We start from the raw sequence: 12,661 nt of genomic DNA, 5'->3' as shown, positions 1-12,661 counted from the left end.
TTTCATCAGGGGTTGTGGCGTAGAAGGTAGGCTTGCAACTGATTGATAATCCTATTTTTGTTTCACTTTTGACCGCAACCCTGACCATCTTCTTATATATAATTGTTTTTAGTTGTCCATTTTAACTAACATCTAATTTAGTTGTAGATGCTACACGAGCGCTCTCTCGAACCCCCTATGATCTGTGTCCAAAAAACCGAGTCTGGAAGGATCGGCAACGAGCTTAGGCCAACTCGTACTAGCCAAGCCAAGCCAACCATCCACATGCTCGCGCATGTCTGATTTCGCCACGGCTTGACCAACGTGTAGAGTCCCCTTTAGGCAAACGTGTAGAGCAAAGTTGGGCAAAAATTATTCGATTGAAAAGAGACGAATACTTTTTTTTATTCGATTGACGAGAGACAAATAAATTTGTATTCGAATAAAAATACGACTAAATAATCCGAATACTTTTTTATTCGAATATTTTAAAATACTATTTCAATCGAATAAAAAATTAGTCGAATACGTATTATTCGAATAACAATTTGATTTATTTTTTCTTATAATTCACTTATTTTTGTACCACCTTCAATTTCTAATGTATGAAGATACCATTACACATATTTATAAGAGTACAAAACAAAAATTCTATCGATTTTAAGATCCTATAAAGATTTATTTTAATTTTTTTTATTTCTAACACATAGGAGCCAATTCATAGGTTTTCGGATATGCAGAATTTGAAAATGCTATCGATATTTACATCGCATATCGATTTATTTTAACTTTCTTGATTTCAAACATGTTAGGGTCCCTCTATACGTTTTGACGAATGCAGAATATGAAAATGATATCGATTTTGTGATCGCTTATCGATTTATATGAACTTTTCTGATTTTTAACATGTAAGGGGCCTCTACATGTTGGCCGAGCCATGCCGAACTCAGACATACGCGAGCATGTGGATGGGTGGCTTGGCTCGGTTGGCCTAGGCTCGTTGCTGAGCCGTCGAGAGTCGGTTTTTTGACCACAGATCAAAGGGGTTCGTGAGAGCGCTCGTGTAGCATCTCCACCATTGTTCTTTTTCTAGTTGCAACTGAGAGCTGTTAGGAAATTAAAGGTGTTTGTTGGTACTTTTTATAATAAGTTTTATATTTAATCTTATTTATTTATATTTAATTTCCTTTCATTTTCTTTTTTTGTAATAAAAATAATACAATCCAAGTGCAATGGCTGAAACCACTAGTACGTCCGCCATGCTTGCCTCTCTGAATAACACTGACATGTGGATGACCTGCTCTTTGTTTACCGAGCATTTGTACAAGCCTCCGATTCGTGGCGAGCGGCCAACATGTGGATCCACCTTTAAGGTTAAAATATATCTATGTATAGCTGTAAGACAAAAGTCGTCTTTATACGAATACAAAGGTATTCGCGTGGTTAATCATTTAATTTTTTCGAATAAGAGATTATTTTTCTATAAAATGGACGGATGCAAAAGTATTCAAATGGTTATTCGAATTGTTTTGCCCGAATAATTGATTTTTCGTGTAAAATAATGACGAATGAAAAAGTCTTCGGATGGTTAATCATATGTTTTTGTACGAATAATTGATTATTCGAGTAGAAAATTCACGAATAAAAAGTAATCGGACGGTTGATCATATTTTTTTGTACGAATAATTGATTATTCGAGTAGAAAATTCACGAATAAAAAAGTATTCGTCTCTCGTTATTCGAATAATATTTGCCCAGCCCAACTCTGGTGTAGAGGCACCAAGGTTGTATACCTTAAAATTCTATCGAATCGTCTTTAATACAATGTTTTAAATTTTGTCAATGAACTTTAGCGGTTTATTCCTAATTAAATAAACCACAAAAAAAGTTTATAAAGACATTATATGCTCGGTTAATTAAATTAATAGATATCTGGTAAAAATTGCATTGAACTTACAATCAACCCCAGCCGGAATAGCCCCTCCCTATTCCTAGTAAGCTCAAGGCAAACACTTGCCATCATCGATGACACCGCCTTCAGCGGACCCGGCAGCCTATCTTATAATGCCACACTGGCAAAACAAGATGTATTAGTTTGCCAACTTATATACATTCCTTTCTTCATTTTGTATATACTCATTTGCTGTTCTTATCTTTTCTAGGTGAGGAAAAAAAAAATGAATTTATAAGTTAGGTAGTATTTCTATTTCTATGAATATACTTTACGTTTTCTTTCATATCAGCTACCTATTCTGTTCCTTTTTATAATGAAAATAGAGTAAATCGAATTCAATAGCCGACAAAAGTCACAAGCCTGAGGGTACCGACGTTTGTTGCTTCTTGCGTTTACCAAGTATTTGTACAAGCCTTGAATTAGCGGCAAGTGGCAAACGTATAGATCCAGAGCATTAGGATTTCTGCTTTTAACAAATATGTTCAAATAAATTGAATTCACTTATGAGTTAAATTACTTGTAATTGTAATTACTTTGCAACAAGAAGTAATTGTAATTGTGAATATCAATTGCAATTACTTCAGTGTGATTTTTCTTCAAAACCTCTAATTTTTCATGTTTTGGGCAATTTAAAGGTTATCCTAGTGTAATAATAGTTCAACTGAAACATGTAATTAAATTCTCATGTAATGACTCCTGCCTAACTCTGATGTCATGTCCGTGTAGGAGTCCCTTAACATTTCTGAACAAGTAGATATTATCGGAGACACTCGGCTACTTAAGGGATTGATCGGATCTGAAAACAGCTGATTCCTCCGCGGAGTATTTGTGAAGTAGTATCTTCGGGACGATTTTTTCGGTACTACTACAGCAGGATGGATAATAACACTATAAGTGGATTTTGAATTTCCCGCCATTAGAGCTTGTTTGTGAACTAATACCAAGTTTTTGATATTAAAATTTTAATATAGATATTAACACATATTGAATAAAATAACCGGACTAAAATATCACTTTAAGGAAATAATTTCCCCTTTTGGAACTGTTGATTTTCTCTTATCAATGCATTACGTCACCTTAGGTTTCACTCACACTTGAAATTGACAGGAGTGAATCGTCGAGTGTTGGAATACAGTTTGTTGAGAAAAATAGTTTGATCGTCCTCATGATTTGATGTATATGATGAACTCCACTCAAAAAGTAGTTTTTTATTTATATTATTTTTATTTTTGGTTATCCATTCTCATCTCTCATGCATTTTAACATAAATGTTTAGTCAGTCTTTGTGGTATTGTTTGTAATTTCTACTATTGATTCAAACGTATTATTTATCTTGTAAAAATAATTCCACTACCTAAAATTTAGAAAATGTTTTTACTACCAGGTAGAGGATTTTGTGTGATACCTCTCTGAAATAAATTGAATTTTGCAGTTAATTCAGGAGATTCCTAATCGGCTCTTGTAAAGTCTTCATATATGTAGTTAGCCTTTTATAGGCAGTTCTTGGGTTTGGGTGTCCTGTCAAAAGAAAAAAAAAAGTATGTTTGTCAATAGAATGATTCGGCAGTCAATTATATTGTCATTGTGAGGGATTTTGTTTTAGATTTAGGTGGTGTTGTTGATAAGTAATACAAAATAATCTATGGCAATGAGTCTACCATGGCATGAGATTAAAAATTATTGAATATTTCAATTGTATTGAATAAATTTAAGTTTGTTGAGTTCATCATATAAAGCTATTTCTCTCAATTATTGTTATTCACCATATCACTTATATTAATGTAGCTGTTATTCATCTACTGAAATTGTTGCATATATATTTTAGATTGAATACATACATATTGTAAATGATAGATATTATAGATTTTTTAAAATTCATCTTGCATTCCTTATATTATGTAATTAAAATTTTTTGAAATATTTTTCGTAAGGAAGAAGACTTATGGGAGGCAGCATTGAATGACAATGAAACCGTCATTAATATGTATGAAGGAGATATTAATGCTGAAACGCCACTCGGAAACACAGCACTTCATATAGCAGCATCAGGTGGATGTTTTAATGTTGTCAAAGCATTGTTGGATAAAGGTGCAAAAGTTGACTGCATTGATAAGGATGCACTCACTCCTCTTTTTAAAGTAATTGATTCTAATTGTTATATAGTATTAGTTTAAATTATGTCATTTTATTTTAATGTATTTTTACCTTCCTTATGGGCATTTTTTTTTAGACAGACTTGTTAAATCATTGATGAGTATTTCATTACAGAGTGTGGTTAAAAATGCCTCTTTTCAACAGACCTTTGGACCTCATTGGTTCTCAACCGGTGGTCTGCTTGGGAGGGGGTCCAACAGCATATATAAAATGAAATTATTATAAAAATGGCTTAAAACGCACTTTTATTTAACTGTTTTTAACTTATTTATTCATTAAATTATTTTATTTTACTAGTATTATTACTTTTATTTTTTTTAAAACTTATTTATCCATTCAAGTGTTTTTTTTAACCGGCTTTTTATTATATTTTCCTTTGAATCTATGTATTAGTTTTTTTCTGGTAAAATGGATTTATTTGTTTGTTTTTTGGTAAACTGATCTACTGCTGGGACTATTATTAATGGTTTGATCTCACGTTGCCGTCTAATAGTGGATTTGTTTAATGGGTCTAGAGAGGATCTGAGATGGTGAATTCGGGAGAGTGAATTTGTCGATCAGGAGAAATACAAATTGTGAAATTGAAGGAACAAGAAAGAAATAAGGAATGAATTGAAATATTTGTATTTATTGTGTAGACTGGAATTGATTGTAAAAGGAAACTGTGGGGGAAAACTTTTTTTTTCTATTTTATTATACCATGTAATTTATATATGTCCAATCATGGATTGATTAGTATGCTGTATAATGTAGCGATGTATTTGGGCAGCATGGATGAATAAAGTATTTCTCTCCTAATTTTCAAACATTTTAAAGAGAGGAAGCCCCTTTTGGCTGGAAGGTATTGTTCACTGATGAACTTTCACCATTATTTTTTTGTTTAATTTTCAAGATCTATTTATATACAAACCTAACTAACCTTCTTTTTTTTTAAAAAAAAAATCTATTTCATTACTCCACTCACTTTCTGAGATTTAATTTTTCTAGAAGTTAACTGATATTGTCTTTCCTTGAGCAAATAAAAAACATGAATTCCTTATTTAGACAGTCCAAGAAAACATGAAGTATGTCTCTTTGTTCAGTAAAAGAAATCTAATTATAACAAATTTTAGTGTAACAATATTTTATGAATATAATAGCCTTTTATCATACCTTTTTCCTAGAGCCTAACAAAAAAAAATGTTTTTTTTACTTCTGGGCGCAGCTGCCCTTTACTGGGTACGCCCCCACACTCACACCCAAAACGTAACTTTTAATAAACAGTAAAGTTCTGGTAGTTCTGATTATTTGATATACTTTTTGGGTTTAATGATATTCTAAATCAAAATTTGTGGTCTTGGCAAATGACCAGTGGTTATTTAATTTTTATGATTATTTATGCATTATTTTATTATTATACTGAATGTTTGTTGCTTACCAAGATGAAGACGATTATAAACTACTTAAATTTTGAGTACTAATAGACTTTTGTACATATAATAGTTCACAAAATACAAAACTTTTCCTTTTCACACGCAATATAATGTCAAAATAATTTCAAATTACTTATTTAAACTGCTTCGGAGTGATAAAAAATACCTAATATTTATCATATTTCACTTTCTGAATTGATACTCAATTTCTAATAATTAAATCAACCATGATTGATGATTAAGTCCCATTGTTAATAAAATATGTGGTTAATGAGATGACTGTGTTAAAGATCAAAACATTAATAAAATAAAGCAGGTAACATTTTTATCAAATCTATTGTGGTGAACATTTTATTTAAGTTTAATAATGATAATATTTTGATTTCATTCTGAATGAATTTTAACTAAAGTAATTTCAGAAGTCTTGTGAAATTACTTTAGTTCAAATTTAAAATAATGTAATAATTTTCCAAAATGGTCTCTATCATTGATAATTGAGTTGATCATTATGATGATTGATCTTGATCATTGACTTAAAATAGATCTGTTTGGTTCAAGAACTGGCGAGAAATTGTTGACTTCTGCCAACTAAGCATTGTCAAACTTAATATATCCAGCTATATTATTACAATGAAGAGTCTTTAAATTTTGATCACTGATTTGTTACAATTTTATGTTTAAAAATAAGTGTTGGATATCCTTTGAGTTTTTACAAACTTAAGTTAGTTCAGATATTTAAAATATTAAGTTTATAAGCTCTGGTAGTCAATGTCATTATATTGTCTAACAAATGTCGACCATAAGGCCATAATCCAAGTTTCCCACAGAACGATGTTGCTCCAATGACCCTGAGAATTTTATAATGGTATTTAAAATATTTAAATTTATGATCTGAAATGACAAAAGTTCAAATAACTTATAAATTGATCAGATAAATGTTATTTGCCAATATAAGGCAATAAAATGCCAATTAATACTTATAAGAAGCCTATATATCAAAGAAATTATTTTTAAATTGCAAATATTTCATAACTTAAAATTATAACAAGTTATAATCCTTCCAAGTCTTGATTATACTTATTACTTTTTATACACTAAAAAAATAATATTTTCTCTTCAAAAAGAAATAATGGTGAGAGAAATTAATAATAAGCTTCACAATGTTATATTACATGTTAAACAAAGAAATTGATCTTGATTTCTTATACAGCTATGGCGTAATTAAAAGTAAGCTGCAGAAGCATTTGAATATTTACACAACTTTCACAGTAATGGTTGCATATTCCTAGCTGTATTGGTGTGGGATTTTCATTTTTACATTAATCTTCTACTCCCTTCTAAATTGGATGAATTGTTTTCTGAATATAGCTGTATTGAGATAAATATATTTACCCATGCATAAGGAAAAATATTTGATGGAATCTTATGAAGCAATATGGCACCAACTAGATACAACCTGTACAATCCCTGAAAATTTCATCCAAATCAGTTAAGTGTTTTGATGGGTTATGCCCCAACACAAATATGACTAGAAACAGTCACAGAACCAGATTTGTTCCTTGATGTCTAAAACGTAAAATTTGAGTCAAATTTTTCATTTCTGAGGGGATAATTTTTTTTTTCAGTTCCTGGAGGGATCTACAAAGCTTCCTACCTTCGATAGTGAGGATGCAATTTATACTAAAGTTATGAAGTTTTCTTTAAAGAGTTTATAGTGGATTACCTAACATATGATAGTTAAGTAAGCCAAGAAGGCTGTGGAAATGAGAGTAGGGAGACAAAGAACCTGAAGGGCGAACAAAGGCAGTCATATCTCAGTGCTGGAAGAAAATGCAAAGTCCTTAGTCATTCCCTTGAAGGTGAAGCCCAGCATTGGAGAGACTATTACAGTGAGTCCACTTACTATAGTGACGGGAGAAATAGCCATGGGCTAGTGTAAGTTCTTATGGAAAATATAAAAGGAAGTGAAAAAGGGAATCTATTGTGAATAATTATAAAGCTAGCTAAGGCAGGATTTACATTAATTTATTTGGTATCCATCGATAAACCAGGGATTGTTCCCAATAATAACTTGCAGTAACACCCTCAATAAGTTAAGAAAACTATAGTATTTTAATTTTTTATGTATTATTAATATCTGATTTCTATTTTTTTATAAATTAATGTTTGACTAAGAATTTCAATTACAAGTTTAAAACATATCTTGTTAGTATAATACCATCAAAGTGAAGATTTTTCTTGTCTAGTCAGTTTTTTGGGTTTTTTTTCCTGTTATTGGTCCTTTAGTTTTTCTACATAAATTTTGAATGTTATTCAATAAATCAGATGCACATGTACACATCTTTTGTATGAAAGAGGCTTATATAATCCAAATTTAATGCGAGTGAAACTGTGTGGCACTGCTAGTAATAATCCATAAACTCAAAGAAAATAATAATTTTTTCTTTTAAGATTTATGATATGCTAAGAATATATTCCATTTTTATGTATGTAGTAAAGATTAAAGTTTTTGATTGATGCAATTTCCTTAATTTTTATTTGCATTGTTACTAATTTTCATGTAATCATCAATCATATTAGTCATTTGATGAAGCACTCATAATATATTATGATTTTATCAGTTTTATGATCAAAAGATATAAAAAGAATAAAATTAAAATGATATTTTTTTCTATTCAAAGGCAGTTCAAGATAATGAAGAGCTTGTAGCTGAGTATCTTATCTCATTTGGAGCAACAACAGTTGGAAAAGATAATACGGATATGTCTCTACTCCATTGGGCCGCTAAGAATGGAATGAACATTATTGTTGAGAAATTGCTTTCTAATAAAGATTTAGGACGTTTACAAATAGTTGATTTGAAAGATGACGGTGGTAAAACACCATTACATTTTGCCTGCCATTATGGTCACTTATTAGTTGTCCAACAACTTTTGAGGTTTGGAGCCAATCCTAGTTCAAAGGATGAAATCCACTGGACCCCTCTTCATGAGGCTGCCTTCTGGAATAACTTATCTGTAGTGCGTTATTTGCTGGAAGTTGGAGCTGATATAAATCCTGTCACTAAAGATGGAGAAACCCCACTAAATTTTTCACATTATAGTGGGAATGCTGCTATTTCTGAATTTCTGAGAAGGAATGGTGCCATACAGTGATGTGTTAGTATTACAATCGGTTTATAAAATTATAGTATTACAATTTATTGTTTATGTTTAGTTTCCCTACAATGAAGTTGGGTTATCTTTTACATGCCTTTGTGGAGGATGACTATATTTGTTGTAAATAACTTCTGAGGAATTAATGCATTTTTTAATTAGTTTAATGAATTTGAAGTTAATATGAATTAGAAATGTGTTTGATGTTCCCCTAAGATACGTAAAGAATATATTGTATCACCTTTAATGTAATAATAATTATGCAAAATAATCTATAAAATATTAATCCACCCATGAATAATGGAAAAACTGTTATTACATAATTGATTTTCAAAATTATTCTGTTAAGGCTGTAAAAGGAGGAAATCATGAAATCGCCAGTCTCTTGTTGAATAAAGGAGCAGATGTATCTATTTTGGACTCAGATGGAGCAACACTCCTTCATCATGCAGCTCACAAAGGCATGACTAAGTTGGTTGAGCAACTTTTAGAGAAACAAGAAGTAGATCCACAATCTGTAGACAGCTCTGGTCAACTACCATTCCATACGGCATGCTCAGAAGGCCACCTTGATATTGTAAAAATGCTCCTTGCATGTGATAGGAGTCAAGTAAATTGCGTGATTGATGACACTAAATATACTCCACTTCACGAAGCTGCTTTTTGGGGTAGAAAGTACGTTGTCAATTTTCTGTTGGAAAATAATGCTTTAATTAATCCTAAGACTAGTCTTAATGAAACTCCTATGACCTTAGCCAAAAAATGTGGACATACTTATGTTACTGAACTTATTAGATCAAAAGGTGGTATTTTAGATGGTGAAGGGAACACTTTATCTTAACACCAGAAGTATTTATACAAGAAGTGTAATATTTTTAATTTTAAATGTTTAAAATTAAAAATATTGTAGCATGATATCTGGACCAAGAAAAAATAAAAGTGAACAGAAACAGTTTTTATTATTTGCCAACTAATGACTGATAAAGACAGTACTGTAACTACACTAAGATAACATTTTTCCACAATGAAAAACATCTGTTCTCTGCCACGATCTATCAAATCAATCTGTTATCAATTAATTGATAATCTTAATTAATATCGATCAGTTTACAACTGATAAGATATAATACTTCCTTACTATATAATATTTGTTGTCAGAACTATATTTTAATAAATCAATATTCTATTTCTGAATTAAATTTTGTTTAAAATAAACAAATCTTTTTGTCATTTGTAATTTTTATTTTAATTCAAACAATGAGGTAGTTCAAAACTATTAGTTAATTTTTTTCTGTTAAACCTTCAATGTTTCATGAAAAGGAAAGAGGAGTATGAATGGGTCTTTTCACTTTGGATATCTAATTTTAAGTAGTCTACAAAGACTGTTTTTCAAAAATTCAGTGCAAAGAGTATTCTCAATTTTTTAAAAAATATTTTCATTGGTTGAATTACTGAATAGGAACTCATGAGTGTTATAAACATAAATATCATAATTTAAGAAACCTCAGTTTTTGTTATGGGAGCAATTGTTACTGGAAATCTTTATGACTTACATGTTACCATTTATATCAACTGTACCAAACATTCTTTATAACATCTATAAATGAACAAAATCATCTAGTAATTTCTATCAATATTATTTTGTCCTCAATATTTGATTTTTTCTGTTTCTAATAGTGTTTTTTGTAACTCTTGGAAGGTATCACTCCTGAAATTTCAGCTCAAATATAAGGCCAGCATGGTTAGGAAGGTGAGGAAAACTTGGATTTGTTATCACTTCCTAGCCTGATCTATTTTTTTAACATGAAAGCATGAAATTATTTATTGATAAGTTAGTGTAACACTCAAGGAAAATAATAAGAATACTTGTCATGATTTTGAGGATTAAAAGAAAGAAACCAGCTCTCTTCTCAAAAACTGCCATAAACAGTAAAATGTAACTGCAACATTACCAAGTGTTACTTGAAAAACATTAACTTCTTTATCATAATATTGGTAATACTAATGGAGAACTACTAAGTACAGATGTGGACCAAACTTTGAACATTTATCCTTAAGACTGTAAGATCTCTAAAAATCTATATCTTTATCCAAAATTTTGCATGCACCTACAGAAATTGGATATGCTTCTTTCCAAAAACGGATGGGTATCAGTAACACTCCTGTAATTTTACAACATATTTATTCAGTTTTCTTCCAAACAAGTATCAAGAAAGCTCAAATAATTAAACTGAGCAATTATTTTAAAAAAAAAAATCTTTCTAAAATCAATTCTGTCATAATAATTGTTGAAAGTATTCCTGTCAGCCTAGTGAATTCACTGGTCAAAGCCGAAAACCTAGAAGTTTTACTCTATATCCCTCCATACTAACTCATTTCACATTCCAATTTTTCAACCAAAATGTTTATGTCCTCACCATGTTTATGGAACAGCTTATTTATGCTCTACGGAGACTATGCTCATATTTATTAACCTCTGTTGAATATTTGTACTCAAAACATTTTTAATTAGTTTTAAGCTTGCTGAAACTCCCTCTCCAAAGGAAGCTTGTTTTGAAGGAGTTTTCTGAACATTGCCTAATAAATAGTTTTATTTAATTGTATCACTTTTAGATTTCACTTGTTTTAAATTTAAATCAATCTTCTGTGACAACTATCATTATTAAAACTGAGTAGATATTATTTTTTACTTAACGGAAAAATAAAATTTGCTAACACCTACATTCCTGGTTGTAGACAATAATTTGGTTAATTGCTTTATAAAAACATAATTCCATACCGAGGGCTTATAATTTGAAGAAATATGAAAAAATTGTTAAAATCCAAAAATAGATCAATTGTAAATATATATATTTGTTATTATATTGTTTTTACTCTAGGAAGTCAGTCCTTTAATCGTTTCTGCTATTGGTCAGTCTAAGTTTGTACTATTTCATCACCATTGCCAGGTTCTAGGTATAAAGTAACGGATTTTTCTAAAATAAATCATCTCGCTGCTTAGGCTATTAAGTATTTTCTATCTTGAGACCATCTTCTGAATGTAGCCGTTTCATATGAATCTTTAAAGTATCAGATCTTGTTGCCTTGTATGGACATAAGGGACACAAGTGAGGCTTATACTTCATGTGTACTGCCTTGATATGTCTCTTTATACTGTGACGTACAGAAGATTTGAAGTTGCAGATGGGACAGTTGTAGGGTTTCAGCTTCATGTGAACTGCAGATATGTGGTTTCGCAGGCTGCCTAGCCATTTCGTTTTATGATGGCAATATGAACAAAAGAAAGTTTTCTCCAGCTTGTTTATATTCATCATACAATCTTGGGAGTTACCTGTCTTATTAGAATAAGCACAAACATTTTGGGGTTCTCCATGATTCAACTTCTGAGCAATTTCCAAAGCCTTAGCTGAACCATGTTTAAAATGATGACATTTGTTTTTAATTTCTTTGTGGACAGTCAGCATATGGACCCTCAAAGTATGAGTCCTGCAGGTTCGGTATCCACATATTCCACAAAGATATGGTCTGTACTTTAAGTGGACCTCTTTCACATGCCGAAACAAGTCAGCTGAACGCTTACTACAATGATCACAAATCCAACAATGAAATTTCTTTTCTATCTTCTGAATTACATCTATATCCTTGCAATTATTGTAATTTAGTGAACTGATCTCTAAAACAGAAATTAACTGATATGAACACTAATGATATGTCCTCATTTAAAGCATAAATGATTTTTAGAAGATAATTTTTCCCGTAAAACTAGACCTGATTTTAAGGATTTCAATTGATCAGTTAGTTTTCAGAGTACATAGCTAACAATAGATTGAGAAACATTTTACAAGGGACTAAGATCTAATTGAGTTGGTGAATTCATCTCATATATATCTCTCCCATTGCCAAGTGCTCTTTGTTATTTTATAGTAACATGAATACTATTTAAATTAATATTGGTATTATATATACTTTTAGAGATTAAAAAAAAAAAAGTATATACTTAGACACAC

The 12,661-nt window shown here is 30.7% G+C and overlaps 2 protein-coding genes across 8 annotated transcripts in view; one reads left to right on the top strand and one right to left on the bottom strand.

Annotated features, from left to right (window-relative positions):
- The first annotated feature begins 2,817 nt into the window (after positions 1-2,817).
- LOC106690984 (ankyrin repeat, PH and SEC7 domain containing protein secG) lies at positions 2,818-9,884 on the top strand. Of its 4 annotated transcripts, XM_014436614.3 has the most exons (4): positions 2,818-3,133; positions 3,865-4,071; positions 8,181-8,657; positions 9,004-9,884. In XM_014436614.3, the coding sequence occupies exons 1-3, from the start codon at positions 3,107-3,109 to the stop codon at positions 8,652-8,654; spliced, it is 708 nt and encodes a 235-aa protein (XP_014292100.1). In that variant the 5' UTR covers positions 2,818-3,106; the 3' UTR covers positions 8,655-8,657; positions 9,004-9,884. The 4 variants fall into 4 exon arrangements, with proteins under 4 accessions (XP_014292100.1, XP_024218982.1, XP_014292101.1 ...); XM_024363214.2 differs by having other exon boundaries at positions 8,181-9,884; XM_014436615.3 differs by lacking the exon at positions 8,181-8,657 and having other exon boundaries at positions 2,950-3,133; positions 3,869-4,071.
- Positions 9,885-11,479: 1,595 nt separating this feature from the next.
- The window catches only part of LOC106690983 (zinc finger protein 676), a 40,707-nt gene continuing 39,525 nt past the window's right edge, over positions 11,480-12,661 (bottom strand). For 2 of the 4 annotated variants that reach the window (XM_014436609.2, XM_014436611.2), the window contains one exon: positions 11,480-12,327. In XM_014436609.2, the coding sequence (XP_014292095.1) occupies positions 11,660-12,327 (668 nt within the window). In that variant the 3' untranslated portion in view covers positions 11,480-11,659. Of the gene's footprint in view, positions 12,344-12,661 lie in introns of all 4 variants that reach the window. The other 2 variants (XM_014436613.2, XM_067053041.1) reach the window with 2 other exon arrangements.

This window comes from Halyomorpha halys, unplaced genomic scaffold (assembly GCF_000696795.3).
Source record: "Halyomorpha halys isolate HHAL.00 unplaced genomic scaffold, Hhal_1.1 Scaffold2006.1, whole genome shotgun sequence".
NCBI lineage: Eukaryota > Metazoa > Arthropoda > Insecta > Hemiptera > Pentatomidae > Halyomorpha > Halyomorpha halys.
Note: the sequence above shows the minus strand (reverse complement) of the source record. Positions and strands in the feature narration are given on the sequence as shown.